This window comes from Coturnix japonica, chromosome 3 (genome assembly GCF_001577835.2).
Source record: "Coturnix japonica isolate 7356 chromosome 3, Coturnix japonica 2.1, whole genome shotgun sequence".
Classification (NCBI taxonomy): Eukaryota; Metazoa; Chordata; class Aves; order Galliformes; family Phasianidae; genus Coturnix; species Coturnix japonica.
Genome location: NC_029518.1, coordinates 31,912,610 through 31,929,178, shown reverse-complemented (window position 1 = coordinate 31,929,178; position 16,569 = coordinate 31,912,610). Strand labels below are relative to the sequence as shown.

Sequence of the window (16,569 nt, the reverse complement as noted above, 5' to 3'; positions counted from 1 at the left end):
GTTTTAATGTTATTACTTATGTTCTCCTTTACAATTGAGGTACCTAGTACCTCTTTTGCTGAGATCCTACAAAAGCAGCTGTCCAATATTTATTGTAATTTAAAGATGCATAGATATGACTGAGAATAGCTGCAAAGCCAATTAGATCTAGGTAACTCCCACCAGCTAAAAGCATGTTAGTCATTATTGCTCTGTATCATGTTCTTTTCCTCTTATCCAAGTCACATCTGATTAAAAAGACAACACCAGAGACAAACAAAAGAAACACTACATAAAAAACTGTCTCTTTTTGCATAACAGTTTCTACTCTAGTTATTTCCAGTAGTAGACAAATAACTTCACAAAAGACATTTGGAACCAGCTGAAGCAGACCCTTTGAATTTAAACAACCTGAGCTCTGCAGAAAAGCCAGTCAAACATCTGCAGCATCACTGTGTTCACACCTGCAAAGCTCCTGAGACTTCTGTCTTCTCTGTTAACATATAAACTGAGCTACAACAGAGCTATACAGAGGCCTCACTTCAGCAAAACCTGCTTACTGGCATGTCTTATAACATATTAAATCCTAAAGATACCAATTGAGTTCATAGGAGAAAATCATCCAGCTGTGTTCATCCTGTGTGGTACAAATTGCATTACTCTTACTTGCAGTAAAGATAACCCACATGAAAAACCAATGAGTGAGGAAACATTGCATGAAGGTCATTTGATGTAACAACAGTCAGCAAGATGCCAACAATACATTTCACCTTTTGACTTCCATGGTCAGTCAATAATTAAGCATAAAACAATTTAAAGAAACTGTACCATATTTGTTCATCTCAGTTCCTTGGCTTTTAGCATTTAAAAAGCCATGCAACAGTTGAATTTTGAACCTCTTTGCTACATTCTTCAAATATAGACCCGCTTAAAGTAGCAACACAAAACCCCTCAACTTTATTTTGCAATCCAGAAACAAACCATGCATTTTACATTATGTACACATATGACTTTAGAAAATGTTTTTCAGTCCCTCAAACTATATATTAATAAATGTCACACATGAATAAGTCATGCCAATCACTTTAATGAAAATCGATATATTTTATCTACTGTGGTCTACCAGAATTTACAGGAAATAGCATTCAAAATACACTGGCATAATTTTATCCCTATTACACAGCGAGGTCAATTTAAGAGAATGCCAATGAAGAAAAAGAAAAAAAACTCCTTTCACTTAAAGAGTACATCTAAATCTTCAAAATCCACACATATCTTAACCCGTATTCACTATCTGCAACTTCTTTTGCATATAGCCACCATCACAAAGCATCAAATTTATGACATACTTCCAAAAAATAGGTGCCCATGTGAATGCTCACTCCTTGTCTATCAATCTTTGGTAGGTATCAAATAACATAATTAACTCAAGGAAAGCATAGGATGGTGAGGGGCTGCAATGAAAAGTTTTTCATGACTGCCATCTTCCTTGAAGTTTGTACATCATCATCATCCATTGGCCATAAGCTATCATCCATCAATGCCTACACCACTGAAAGCAATGCAACTCTAATTAATAGGTTTGTCTTTCGGGCTGGCAGAGTGGGGCATAGGAAGTAATTTCTTTGGCAATAAAACACTGAAGCTCTTTAAGATTTATCTGAAATAGAAAATAACCTTGCAAGAAAACTGTATAAGCAAAATTCAATCTAGAAAGTAATACACGTTTTATTCACAGTCATTAAGGGAACATATCCAATAACCTGTCTGTTACAACACTCAGGACTAATGCAGTTACTTTAAATCTCAACAGTATTTTCACATATTTGAAGTTGGCACATCTAACACACTGCAGGGTATTCAAAATAAGTGCCAATGAAATACTTCATTGAAAGAGAGAAATATTAATGTTATATGTTTTTTTTCCATGGTTCAAGTACAGGCTGGGAATAAAAATAACTGGACCAAATAGAAGGGAAATCCCCAGAAGAACATGCATTCATATCCAAGAGATAACAGAAAAAGCTTTTCACACCAATGCAGAAGGGTTATTCAAGATAATTGCTGTGACTAAATACTGACTATCAAAAGATCCCAATGCAAAAAAAATAAAAAAATAAAAAAATAAAAAACAAACTACACCACCACTCAAAATAAAGGTTTAGCACTTGGTCATTCTCAAGCAAGCTAACACCTACTTGATTTCAAATGCAGATATTTGAACATGCAAATATTCAGCTACCAGAACAGTATTTAACTACCAAACTTCACAGATTATTCACCACCACCTCAAATGAATGATCATTCATTTGCTGATATGTATCAGCATGTAGGCACACACAGCAAAATCCTGTCACAAAAACCAGAGGTCAGACTGCTGTGTGTCCTGTGTTTTAACCATCAGCTATGCTGAGATAAAGCACTGGCCTTTCTTGATTCACAATGGGAGAATGCTCTCCTTACAAGCATACTACTGTGAAGCATTGTTGTTAGCATGAGCAATCACAAAAATGTGTGTGGGAAAGCAGATAGGATTCAATATCTTTGTCAAAATTTGAAATGCAGTATTTCCAACAGTTTATCACTTTTCATCTCCCCAGAAGCACGAACAAGTCAAATTGAAGATTTCACTAACATGGGTAAGATATTCTGCAGGTTGGTGGGTAGACAGGGGGAGGGGAGAAGGCGGGGGGGGGCAAAGGGGTGGGGGAAGTGCGATAGTCTGTCAGCCACTCGATTGAGGTCTTTTTCAGGTTTTATCTTTAAAGGACTATAATATGCCACTTAGAATTCTATTTTTCTGTACATCTTAAAGTCAGTGTAACTGATTACAAATTATTCAGCAACATAAAGGATGACACTGTTGCATTATGCAAACCCATCCACATTCTTTTGCATCCCTGTATGTATGCAGCCACTTTCATGTTCTGACTGTACTGTACACTGTAACAATGGAATTAATCTAATAAGCTACTCAAAACTTAGACAGTATGCATGCCATCTCAATCCATTTCCTTCCTGTTACAAGTAACATGAAAAATGCTTTCCAACATTGTATGAGGCAGTGATACTTAGAAGCACCTTAAATTCTCATAAAATATTCACTACAGCTACCCACAGCATCAGTTCAACTATGGTTCCAAACACACTTAGTTAAGTCATGTATTGCTGCTGCAAAAATAGATGCCTTGAAGGAACTCTCTACTCCATTCTGACTGAACATTATCAGGGTCCTATGTAGGAATAAGAAGGAAGGAAAAACCAAACAAACACACAGTAATTATTATTAAAAAAACAAACAAACAAAAAACACAACTATTTTCATTCAGCAATTATAGAACTACACTATAAACACTGCAAGATAAATGCTCTAACCTCCATCTGCATCATCCCAATGTTTCTCCTCCCACACCTGGAGGAACAGAAGAATAAGCCAAGAACATTCAAATATATTTCCATTGAGGGAAAAACTTCCATGTGTTTTGGGAACAGCGCTGACATCCTATTTACCCTGGAACTGACCAGCCTGGGACCTGTGAGTTGCTCCTTCCTCTAGCACTTGGAAATGCCATGCTCAACCACTTGCACAAGACCTCTCTTCTGGAGCCAAAGCTCATAGAGACATAGCCTACTAGAGCACCCAGACAGAGGTCTAGAAGGAAAGAAAGGAGGGAGGGAAATAGAAGCTGGCTTACATGCTCCAGTTTGTCTTTCCTCCTGAGCCAGACGCTGGCACTGTAGTCCTGCTGCTTGACGGTGCTGTAGAAGTTTGCACCTACTCTTGTGAGGCTCGGCGATGGCTCCCTGGGTCTGCTCTTCAGCCTCATCTGCTCGAAGCCCTCATGGGGGGCTGAGGAAAGCCAGTCATGCCTGACTTCCATCTTGACATGACAAGGCACAGTCCAAAGAAAAAAAAAACTAGAAGAAACTGGAAATTAAGAGGAGTAGAGGAAGAGGGTCCAAAAAATGGGGAAGAAGAAAAAAAAAAAAAAAATGGGGGAAAAAGAGGAGGAAAGCAAAAACAATACTAAAAAAGAACCACACACAAAATGTAAAGAGAAGGGGAAAAAAGGAGAACAGCAAGGAAGGAGGGAGGGATGGAGGGAGGAGAGGCTGCAGGTACAACAGGGCAGCAGACTAAGAGGACTGGGGGGAATAAAGGCGCTCCCTGTCGCCGCTACCGGCCGCCTTTGCCGCGGGGAGCGGCTGCGTGCAGCTCCGTGCGGGACGGCGGTGCGAGGAGGGCGGCCCCGTGCAGGCGGAGGCCGGGCGGGGCCGCAGCCTCCAGCCGCCTGCAGGTTGGCGCAGTGGAGGGGCCGCCGCCCGCCCGGGCTGAGCTCCTCCCCGAAGGTGGCTGCCTGCGAGAGCACAAAGCCGCGCGGCTACGGGCGTGCAGCTGCCGCAGCCTCCCTTCTCTCGGAGGGTAGAGGCTCTTTCTCTGCAAGCCTGGGAGCCTTTGCTTGCCCGTACCCCTCAGGGTACCGAGTCCCCCCGGCAGCACCGTTCCGGCTCTGGGCGGGAGCTCCCAGTGCTTCCCAGGACCCGGCCGCTGCAGCTGCAGGTCCTCGCCCCAAGGAAAGCTGAGCAGGCACAGCGCGAGCAGGAGCCCCGTGCCCGCGTCCTGCCTTGAAGCACCTTCACCCCTTTGCCGTGGGCCAGGCTGCACCGGCCGGCCCACACACCTGCATCCCTAATACTGGCATTTGTCTCAACGCAGAAAATGCTTTGTGGTAGCCTTTACAGCCCAGAGCCATCTCGATTGGTAGAAGTTCGGATGTGCTGCTATTTAGCTGAAACTTGTTTCAGCAGGAAAAAGAAAAAAAAAAAACAAAAACAAAACAAACCACAGAGAAAACCACAACCTTTCCTTTTCACATTATGAAAAGCCACATCAGTAGTTGCCCACACACTCTGCAAAGCTATGTTAGGTACAGACATGGAAACTTTCTCATATAATACTACGAAGTAATTGTTGGAACTCAGCTCATCATTTCAGTTTGGTGACTGTTTGCTGGTGGATAATCTTCAGCTTGCTAGAGAAGTGAACTGATGCAGTCATTCAGATAAAGCAATACTGAACTCAAAACTCTACACTTGCATCCAGTTAACAGAGAGTAACCTTTGAATGGTAAACCTGTTCATTCATATCACTGGATGAGAACATTGAATAGCTCTCTGCTTACCTCTGGCTGGAGAAAAGCTTACTTCTGTATGAGTGGAAAGAACATCTAAATTATCCTTAGGATCTGGCTCAAGGTGTATTATCTTCAGAAAGTATCATGCAGAAACCAGCCAGATGCTCACATTCATAAATACTACAAAAATTAAGTGTAACAAGATAGACATAAACAGAGTCATTTATGCCATAGACAAGTACTTTTTTACCAGTATAAAGGGCTTGTAGGCTTTCCCCAACTCCAACAGAAGACTCAAGAGAACCTTCTTCAAAAGGCTATCGATGCATTTTCATGACACCTGGAGCAAAAATCAAGTCCACATGAACACTGCATGCCAGATGCCCCCGCAGGACCTAAAACTCAATGTACAGCAAATCAGAGCTGCAGCAGTATCTTTTTAAGACTGTTCTGATTAAAAGCACACTGAACTTTATCTGCTGATGCCTGCAAAAGAATTTTTTACAGGCACAGACACACCTATTACCAAAGGACAGGAATACATGCAAATATTCAGTAAACAAAGAAACAAAGCAAGCAAACAAAAGGATTCAGGCAACTTGGAGGTTCTAGAAATATCTGAGTGAAGTTCTTATAGAGGTATGCTGTGAAGAACAGCCTGCATTATGCTGTTATTTACATAGGAAATATTTTTATATCAGTATATAAAGCACTCTAACACTTTCTTTGTTCCTCTGGCTTTCTTGGTTATGGCGGCTGCAACAATTTTCAAACAAGTTATTAGCACTCTGCAACCACCACCTGCTTTCCTTCCCATCCTTTAATAGGTCACTCTGTGACAGATTAGAATCAATATGACAGTGTACTTCAAGACAATACACTGTTAGACTCCCCTCTGTATTTTAATACACAGCCTTTGTTTTTCTGTGTAAGGTTAATTTATCTCATCTTTCCTTGCTATTCTACCAGCAACATCCTCACCTGCCAGATGAGCTTCCTTCTGCCTACCTAGAACAGTCTCAAAATGGAGTGCTGAGGTTGCTTTAATCCCTAGGCTACGAAGTAGGTTTGCTCACTTTTCTAGATATTTTCTTAGCTGGCACCCAGCTCTTTTATTTGCATGTTTTTCTGCTACTATTACTGACATTAGTATTACCCCAGTTCTCTTCTGATTAGGAATTAAAGACAAAAAGGAACTCAGAACAAGTGCATTCAAGTCATGTGATCAAGGTATACCCCCTGAAACTTTGTTTCCTAGACATAGGAAAGAAGATTTTGAGTGGGAAAACTTACTCCACTGGCTACACTTTTGTGCTTCCATAAACACTTTTCTCAGGCAAACTGAATCTCAGTTAATACATAGCAGTTAACTCAATTTAAACTGTTTTCCAGATTTTCCCTTCCAGTTTGTTTCTGCTTTAGACTTATACAATAAACAAAGTTATTCAGAACAAAAGGATAGCATCCAGCTTAACTCAGAGATAATTCAGCTCATTAAAATTCAATCAGCTCTGTAGTAGGTCAGACATTCCAATTAGCTGTATGAGGTAGATTAAGCTGCTGTCTTTCTTTCATGCAATATTCAGAATTACCAAACGCCTGCTCCTGTAAGAGCCCATTGCTTCTATAGCCAGGTGTATGGGAAATGCTGATCACAGCCTGAAGCTCTGACTGGTCACCTGAGGCAAGCAATGAGTCAGCCACAGAGTACAGGTGAAGGCAATTCAATTGTACTACTGGAAGGGGTGGAGCCTGGCTGCACCTCTCCTGGACCCCATTGAAGGACTGACTGCCACTAAGGGAGGATCTCCCTCTGGAGATTGTTCCTTTGTGGAGTTTTGCCACAAGCCTACAACATCAGTGAGCATTTTCATTTATTACTAATTATCTTTCCATCATAATAATCTTACTTAACCACACATCTGTCTAAGTCTAACCTCTGTACTCTTATTGATTGTGCACCAGGTGATTGTAGTGGCAAGGCTGACTGAAAGTAAACATTGTACTTACTTCACTAGCAACAGATGCAAGTCAAGCATAGAGTAATGTTACTTTACTTTATTGTGGCTTACACTGCCATTTTCTCCAGTTTTTAACCCCACTTAACATCAAGACTCAGATAAACACCTTCAAGGCAGCCTACAAAGCTTTCTATCATTTATACCAGTAAAATGAACATTGTAGTGTTAGAGTTCATTCAGACCAATGAGAAAAATCAAGACATGGACAGAAACAGATAGGATTAGTATGTGTATAATATATAATTAAAACACCACACAAAAACCCCCACAATCCTTTTCCCCAGAAGTCAAGCTCAGACAAGTTTTAAGGGGTACTCCCTGTACTATTGCTTTCTAACCAATTTTTAGATGTGACTCAAGCAGTATGCCAGATATACGATAGCATTAGACCAATAAACAGCAAATATCATACACCTAGACATATATATATTTAAAATCATACCTGTAATATCTTCAAGACCTCTTCACAAAGCACTGGACTCACTACATTTGTGCTGCAGATCTAGACAGTGCACACACCCTGGCCCACATTAATTTCCTACACCTGTCCAGAGCAGCAGGCAGTGATTGCCTACAGGCTTCACCTGGTGCTCAGGCAGAGGGCTGTGTCGGTCACCAGCAGTACTGCTCCTGGCAGCCAGGCAGGAAGGTAATGGCCCAGCTGAACTTGCCTTTTCCCCTAGGGACTGCCAACAAGACTCAGCTTGGGGGAAGGACTGAAAAGGGCCTTTGTAACTTCTTGTATAACAGTGGTACAACCCAACTTGAGCTACTAGTCTTTCAAACAACATTAGAATTGCCAGCTCCTGTTTGGCTCTCTTTATTCTAGTAGTATACAAAGGAAAATATCCATCATAGTGGTCTATGTCCTTAGTGCTGACAGCTTTGCAATGCATTTCTGCTAGCCTCCTGGAAGCAGCTGGCAATAACTGAAATGTGGCTCTCACAGGAAAGAAGAACCATGGGGGAGAAGGTTTTCCCCATAGTGTGTTCTCCTACACTCTCATCCACAAGGTCGGAATAGTAAAACTCACTACATAAGAAACAGAAAAAAAAATAAGAAAAAACCTGGACTTGTACACGGAATGTTTTTGATTATAAGTAACTTCCACATTGTTGCTTTCTCAAGCCCTGTGTGACATAATGTGTGGCCTTTGGACAGAAAATATATCCAGTTTTTAAAGTCATAAGTATGTAATAGTGGGGTCAGGTTAAGGTTACAGTGAAAATTTGGAGCTTCAGAGTTCACATTATGAGCGCATCAGACACCTACCTCAGAAATAACATGGAAATATTGTTACTGTTATTGTTATGTTCCCTGTTTCAGGCCTCCATGTCTTTCTGGATCCAGCTATTAAATTCTTCTACATCTCTTCCCTCAGACTTTAAGCCCAAACTCTTTCCTCCATCCATAACTGCCAGTTTTCATAAAACCCCACAACCACCAAGTAGGAACATCTGGGCATCACTCTCAGACATAGTTGAAATCAGTCATGTGTTTCAGAACACACTGGTTTGGGACTGACAGACAACCAGTATAGTTACATAAGCTTCATTTCCTTTAGTAGACAAATAAAAATATCAACTACCCTATCTCTCTTTTGAAATAATGATTATCCTCTAAATATCATTTTAAAAAATTACAATTCAACTAGAACTCCAGGGCTAGAATTAATCTCCCATACTATCCTTTTTACCTTCACACAATTAAAGGTAGTCCTTTCGGTTCATCATGTGCTGAACACATATCAGTGTGGATTGGGATGCCCTCACTTTCACCAGAGATTGTGACAGAATGTCTGATATTTTTCATCTCAAAGCCAACACTGACTCTGCTCTTTCTCCTCATTCATCCCTCCCTTCTTTTTCATATGTGGGCCTTGATAATCTTGTCCATACAAGTTTCATCTTGCATCTTAAAATAACATCCATTAGTTCCATGTAATAATGGGGCCAAATTCTGTCCTCCTTTATGCCTCTCTGTCCCCACCAGAGTCAAGAGACAAAAATAATTGTATAATGAAGTTGTATCTGGGGGACAGAATTTGGCCTACATTTCTTTAAAATAAAACTGCAGCAAGCAGTGCCTGTCTGACTCCCCTAAGTCTGAGACCCTTTGCAGTTGTGTGAAGGACACTGGTTTTCTCTTTGTTTATCAGGCAGGTAGATTCATGTCTATCTCAGCTAGGGCTCTTCATGCTGAGTTTATCTTGTTGGTACAGCTAAGTGCAATAGGCAGACTGCTGATAAGATCTAAGCTCTCGAGTGCTCATACTCTGAAGTGAGTAGTTAAAATTGTTCCAGGGGTTTGTTAGTCAGCAGAGGAAAAATACTTTAAGGAATGCTTTTTTTCTAATGAACTGAAACGGAAGCACAGCAGGTGAGGGATATGCACAAGCAGAAGGAGCGATCTCCTGGGACAATGGAATGCTTTTCATTTTTATTTTCAACACATACATAAATTACGGTTGATAACAGGGAATATATTCTCTACATCTGCACAGTATTAAGTGTTTGGAGGGAGAAGAGAAAAATTGAACGTTTTGTATGAATGTTACTATATAAACAGCAAGGAATTAGGGAGGGAGGTGGGGAGGGAGAAGGAAAAAAGAAAATCCACTTAGTGAATGAGCAGAAGAAGAACAAAGGGAAGGGAACGTTTGGGAATGCTTTTTGTGGCTGGATTGATTGGCTCATATACAGAAGGAAGGGGCTCTAGGTTTAGCATTCTCAACATCCCTCAGATATGTTCTCACAATGCATTAAGTCAGAGAAAGGAAGAAGCATATTGCAAAAAGGATAAAACACTATGGAGACTTTTTTCTTTCATCTTTTATATATGATATGTGTACATATATAGGACACCTATAGTATACATTTCTTCTTACTAATGACAATCTGCAGTAAAAGAAGTATTAGATCAGGAAATATCCAAAGAGATCTCTTACATGTGTGACCTCTTCCTCTAGAATATCTTTTTTCTACTATACCAAAGAATATACTTTAAAATAGTCAAGTTTCTTAAAACAGAGTGTTTTTTGCCTTCAAATTATTCTTCAGTATTTCGATCTAATTTCATAGGACAGCAATTATTTGAAGAATTTTCTGTACTTCTTGAACCAAAGAAGTATATCCTAAATTCTAACAACCTGTAGGATATTAGCTCAAAGCTTCCTGATCAATAACATGAGGCTGCAAGCTACAGTTGCATAAGCTTTAACACAATTCTTTTAATAATTGCAATAAAGCTTAGATGTCAATGTAATCATCTTTATCTGTTTCGTACTGGATGTAGATCAGATGGCTTTAAAATTTTTGCAGTTAAGTGTTTTTTAAGAGTCTGGAGGTGGGATTCTTACGCAAATACAGGTGTAAGGGTCATTATTTACTGGAATACTTCCCACTGAGAACAAATAGAAAGTGAATTCACAAAAGCTGAAGTGATCTTTCCCCCCCAAAAGGTATGTTACATTACAAATATCAAACTTATTTATGTGACCAGTAAAGTGTTTTACTGGTGTGAACGCACATAAAGTGGATGAAATAAGACATATGAGAAAATAGGCACTACACTGCTATAACTTCATACATATCTTTGCATTCTGATCCAACTGATCCAAAAGCAGTTAGGGTGATAGGCTTTCATTCAGACCAGCTGTGTACTGAAGAGTAGAGTGTGGTAAGTGAAGAGTGAGCAACCAAAATGGAGGCAAAGGTAACACTTTGCTATAGAAAGGGAAAGGGGAATTCCAGAAACCAAGACAAAGGGTAACTGTAGATAGTTTACATTAAAAGTGCAGGAAAGGGGGAATTACAGACACTTAGTCAAAATAAAACAGAGAAAGGGCAATAAAGATAAGAAGAAATTGTCCGGAGACCTCTGACAAGAAGAAGGATTAGACTACCCCGGCAAGATGATGCTGACATGGGAGAACAGGCAGATAACACCAATAAGAAAAACAGAAGAAGAATTTCACCAAAAAACTGCAAGGGTTGGGGAATGGGTCAGAGGGAATGAGGGAATGGGGTTGTGAGGAATATGGGCCATAGGGAATGTAATGAATATGTAATCAAACTGAGGAGAAGACTATTGATTATGTATTAGCTTGACCAATATCTGTAAACACACTTTCTCCTTACGGTGTGCAAGTTTGGAGGAGCTATCGCCCTGCACCCGGACTGTGCAACGCTGGAATAAACATACCTGCTTTATAACCCAACTCTGGATTATAGAGTTTGTTTCCTTAAGTCAGGAGGGCAATATTCTTTCAGGAGAGGTGAAAGAAAGCTGCAGTAGCTTGGATTTAGAATGGTTCAACTTATGGAAACTGTGTCTTACAAGTACATGTACCTCATATGAAAGTGTGACTGACTTGTGGGGATCGTATATATGTGATTGACATTTCAGGATAAACTTTATGGACGGTAAGTATGCATCAGTAATGAGTATACATTATAGCACAGGTGCAATATAAATGAATTACAAGATGCTGTTATATTCAAATTTACTGTGACAGACCTTGGGATTCTGTGCAAGGCATTACACAGATACACCCTAGTGACATTCTCCGTCTCTCAAGTTCTCTATCCAAAGAAAAAAGACAGACAATTTTAAAAATAAAAGGATAAATATTTTTCTCATTTAGCAGGTATAATTTGAGATACAAAGAATACACAAGACATGCCAAGGCTATTAAGTAGCCTAAAGAAGAACTAAAGGCTAAGATATGGCTTCATGGTACATGTTCCCCTATTTAGCCAGAAGATGCATCAGTGCTTTTGTGTTAATCATTAAACACCACAGGTGAAATTTTGGAGCCACTTCTTTTGTAGAAAAAGAGTGAACTCTTTCTCTGCTAGGGCTTTACTATCATAGCAGTGAGGGCTATGGAAATACCACAGATACGCTGTCAAATTAGTATGTCCTCTACTGAACTAATGACAATTTTTACCATTGTAATAACTTCTTCAGAAGCTCCATTATTTTTACAGCCTTTATGCTATTTCACTAAGAAGTCTGAAAACAAAGCAACACAAAGTGAAGGAGTAGTAAGGTACAGGAAAACGATCCAGAATGTGTGAAGCACTACTTCCAAGGAGGAAAAGAGGTGAGAAGGAATAACTAACAATGCCAAATTCTAACAGAAAACAAACAAACCCACATTATAATAAAAGGATGATAAAAAGCCAGCAGCATGACCCAGCTTTTGATTTGGTAACAACCAAAGGCGAATAAAAACTACAACAGTGTTCAGGATATCAGATATCAGGAAGATGCACCTACCTCAACAACACTGCAAACAAAATAAGTGAAGCACATTCTCAGTGCAAAGGATTTACTGTTAGAAGGCCAGAGAATTTCTTCTGAGACAAACAGTTCATGCAATAGAATGAATGCAAATCTTGGTACTCACTGACAGAGCTAACCGTAAATCAGGGAACTGCATAATTCTTTTCTTGGTAGTCCACTCAACAGTGGGGAGGATCGTCTCTGAAAATTCATAATTCTTGATCAGAGTCACAAGGAATTGTAAGATTAGATAAAAAAGCACAATGGTTTCTATTTAAAGGGATTTGGGGACTTTTTATTCTGGGGTTTCACAAATGCCTGATGTGATGTTTTCAAGCCTTTTGTTTCATTACAAGGGATAGAAAATCCCTTGTGTATTTTGTTTTGTGTGTTGTTTTTTTTTTTAATCTGATATTCACAAAATAACTACAGTGTCGGGGAACCAGGTCTTTAATGATATTACGCAGGATAATACATACACTAAAAACAAAGCACTGTAATGCTAGGGACATGATCACTGCTAGTTTTTCACTTGGTATAGATCATGTCAGCAGGCTCATCTGTGTTGCTTGCTATATTAGGGGCTAAGAGCCAAAGCTGCTGAACTTATGACTCTGATATATTGTTTCCACCAAGAACAGCGGTAGCAGCTTTGAAGATTAATGTTTTTATAAACTATTTCACATTTCAGAGAAATGGGAAGCCTAAATGATGTACTTTTTCCCTCACTGATGTGTAATATGCTTTTTGACCTGCAGTTGTGTGAAAGTCAGGTGATCAAACACTTTGCTGGATCATTGCTGGCTACAGTTCTGAAAGAATTAATCTATCTGTGGGTTCATCACTATTTAGGATAGTCTTACTTTCACAACCCAGTATTAACTTCTGTGATGAGATGGAAATAATTAAACATAATGCATTTTGCCTTCAGAGCCACAACTTTAGAGAAATAATCTTAGCTCATTCTCACTTAGCAGTATTCTTACTTGGATGATTGAGGGATCATGGACATACACATTCCTCCAAGCTGTGTTTCTTCCATTGTACCATAGTTAGGTCCTTGCATGCTGCAACAGGCAGCACTACCATAGATCCACACAGTTATCTCTTTGTCTGAGTCATGCTTCAACATGAACAACACAGATCTTAATTTTTTTGGTATTTTTGCTGTTTTGTTGTTGTTGTTGTTGTTCAACTCTGTAGACTGTCCAAAATCTGTTTCATTCTAACAAAATCCACATCAAATATATTCCAAGAGAAGAGTGAGTTTTCTAATGAATACACTTGATGGCTTAAACAAAGTATTCTTATAATGTAACAATTAAATCTTATAGTAAATTGGAAAAGTTCTCTTAAATCCTCAGAACAACTGTAAACAGGTAAGGAAGAAGTGAAGTCATGATACATTTACTGTATTCTAGAAATAAAAAGTTCCAACTCTCTTTTTGGGACGAAAAATAGAAATACGTTTAACATTTTACAACATGGAATATTGATTATCTACATGGCCTAGAAATTGCTTTGAGCGTTTAAGGTATAGTGCATTCCTTATAGGCATATCTAAATTATATCAGATCGACATCTGAACCACAAACACCTGAAGGAAACTTCAGAGGCACGGTGGAAGAAGCAAACAAGCCATAACAGTGCTGCAGCCATCTAGGGGTTCCTGTGAAACTGTCAAAGAATCATTAAAGTTGAGAACAGGAAAGACCTTAAATGATTATCTACATTTTCCCTAGTAATGAATCCAGATAATTGCCTCAGATTCAGCTTAAGACAAATTTTCCACTCTTCCTTTAGTGAAGAACATTCCACAGCTTCTGTGATTTACTCTTTACAGTGTCTATACTTTACTAGTTGATTAGCATCTTCTTTGCTATAAATTATTATTATTATTATTTTAGCAGCTGCTTAACAGCAACTAATGAATAACTGATCGTTGTCCTCATAATACTCTTTCCATGTTTGAAGTCCGGTTAAATGTCTCCTTATCATTACTCTTTGTTCCCTCTTCAGAGCAACACTGATTTTATTTTTGGAGGGATTTTTGTCATTGCTTTGTTTTCCTGAAGGTGCATGTCCTCCAAGCACGATATTCTTAATGTTTTCTTCTTTAATTACTTCAGTTTGTATTTATATTGTCTAATAATGGTGAAAAAGGCTGTCATAGAACTCTAGCTGAGATACTGGGGTGGCCAACCAAGATAGAAGATTTTTGTTTTGTTACTCATATGCAGCTCTTCTTTTTCTTTAGTAAAGACTGAGGTTCATTGTTTACAGTAGAACCACTTTGTTTGCCTATATTAGACTTGTGATTTCCTATGAAGTGCCTGTTAACCCCTGCAGGATGGGAGCACACTCATATTTTGTGCAAGGACTTGTGATTCTTTTGTTGAAATCTGAAGCTTTATTAACTTGAATTTATTCAAGATACTTCTCCAATTAATCAAAATCATTTTGAATGCTAATCCTGTCTTCCACAACGTTAAAAAAAATCTTGAGTCTTCCGCAATCTTGGTGGTAGTTATCTACAACCCATAATTACTGACATGAATGGAAAAATGGGACTGGACTGGGCATAAGGGAGATCACTTAGATGCTTGACATCTCTACTCAATTTTACATCAGAGTATTTATATCTCCTTTTCCAAGAATACTTTTTGAATCAGTTGGGCCACTGTTCTATTTTATTTATTGGTTTTAGGTTTGAGAAGATAGATAGATATTTTTGAAAAGCTTTAATATGATCCGGATTTTTGAAGATAAATGGAATTCACAGGGCATTGATTTTGTATCAGGAATTTGCTTTCTCACTTCCTGTAAAAATCCATTCAGAATTGACCATATTATACTTCTAAATCCTACAGTATGCTCATTACACACTTCATAAAACTCACTTGAAATTCCAAGAAATTCTGTAGTTGTATCACAGACCAAGCATGGTTTGGGAACCAAAACTAGAAAAGACTTTACTTTTTTGACTTTCTGGCTTATAGTAAACCATAACATATAAAAGACAGGAGAGGCAGTTCAAAAGGGAAAGAAAAGTTAGAAATGGGAAATGAGAAGTAGAAGTTAAGTAGAACTGGCTTTCTAGGAATTTAGGCAAATATTTTTGACAGAAGAGACAAAATTTTGCTTTTAGACAAGACATATGCTTCTGTTTCTGAATTCAGTACATCCAGTTTTGGGGATACAATCAAACCCAAGTTTCTACTGTTGGATCTAATGTCTTAAAGAACCATGTCCAGAAAAATCATCATCTTTTCCTGTGACTCTAACTTAAGACAAATGTGGTACAGTCTGGCTAGCACAATTATAGAAGCAAAAAACAGTATAATCTCAGTCTTAGGTAATGTGATCATAGAGTATGTACAAAGTAATGCCCTATTAATGACAGAGTACAAGAGTGGCAAACAAGGACAATAAGGACTGAGTGACATGATGGAACCTGGTAATTGGATTAAGACGTAAAAGGGACTTGGATTGAACAAACAGTATGGGGAGAATGATGGTATTTAATTGTTTGCCCACTGTGTGTTTCTCTATTCATACTAATAACAGTCTTGTTCAGTCTGACATGGTGAGAGGGCTACAACTCAAGATAAGACACTCATTACTTTCATTTTATTCTAAAAAGAAGTGCATCTTTCAATGTTGTTTCATATACTTTAGTTTTATCAACTAAAAAGGATGAAAATCTTTGTAAGAATTTAGTGTCTTGTTCTCTGTGCTGGTGATGCAATAAAGCCAACCAGAATATTTAAGAATATGTTAAGAGAATCCATTTTGAACAATTCTACACACAATATTTTTTTTCAAAGACTATTAATAATGAATATATCTTGCAAATCTAGCAAAGCAGTCAACTTATTTAGTTTCTTCTTATAGCATATGCTGTAAAGCAGTTCAAAACAGGGGGGAAAAAAAGCATGCTAAACAGTTTCAAATTAGGGCAATATCACAGTTACTAAACATTAAATGTTATTCTAACATTTAATCACAGTATTCTTATTAGTAATCTGTTCTTATATTTTTGGGTAGGCATCTCAGAGTTTTCCAAATCTGACATAATTGTTTAAAAGTTGTTATTCTGTTTTTCTTGTAGCGTATTACCTTTGCCTGGACACCTCCTGTCATT

The 16,569-nt window shown here is 38.6% G+C and overlaps 1 protein-coding gene across 1 annotated transcript in view; it reads right to left on the bottom strand.

The window, feature by feature from the left end:
- The window catches only part of PLD5 (phospholipase D family member 5), a 160,943-nt gene extending 156,704 nt beyond the window's left edge, over positions 1-4,239 (bottom strand). Inside the window, exon 1 of the mRNA XM_015857803.2 lies at positions 3,675-4,239. Coding sequence (XP_015713289.1) covers positions 3,675-3,860 — 186 coding nt within the window. The 5' untranslated portion in view covers positions 3,861-4,239. The remainder of the gene's footprint in view (positions 1-3,674) is intronic.
- Positions 4,240-16,569: the final 12,330 nt, after the last annotated feature.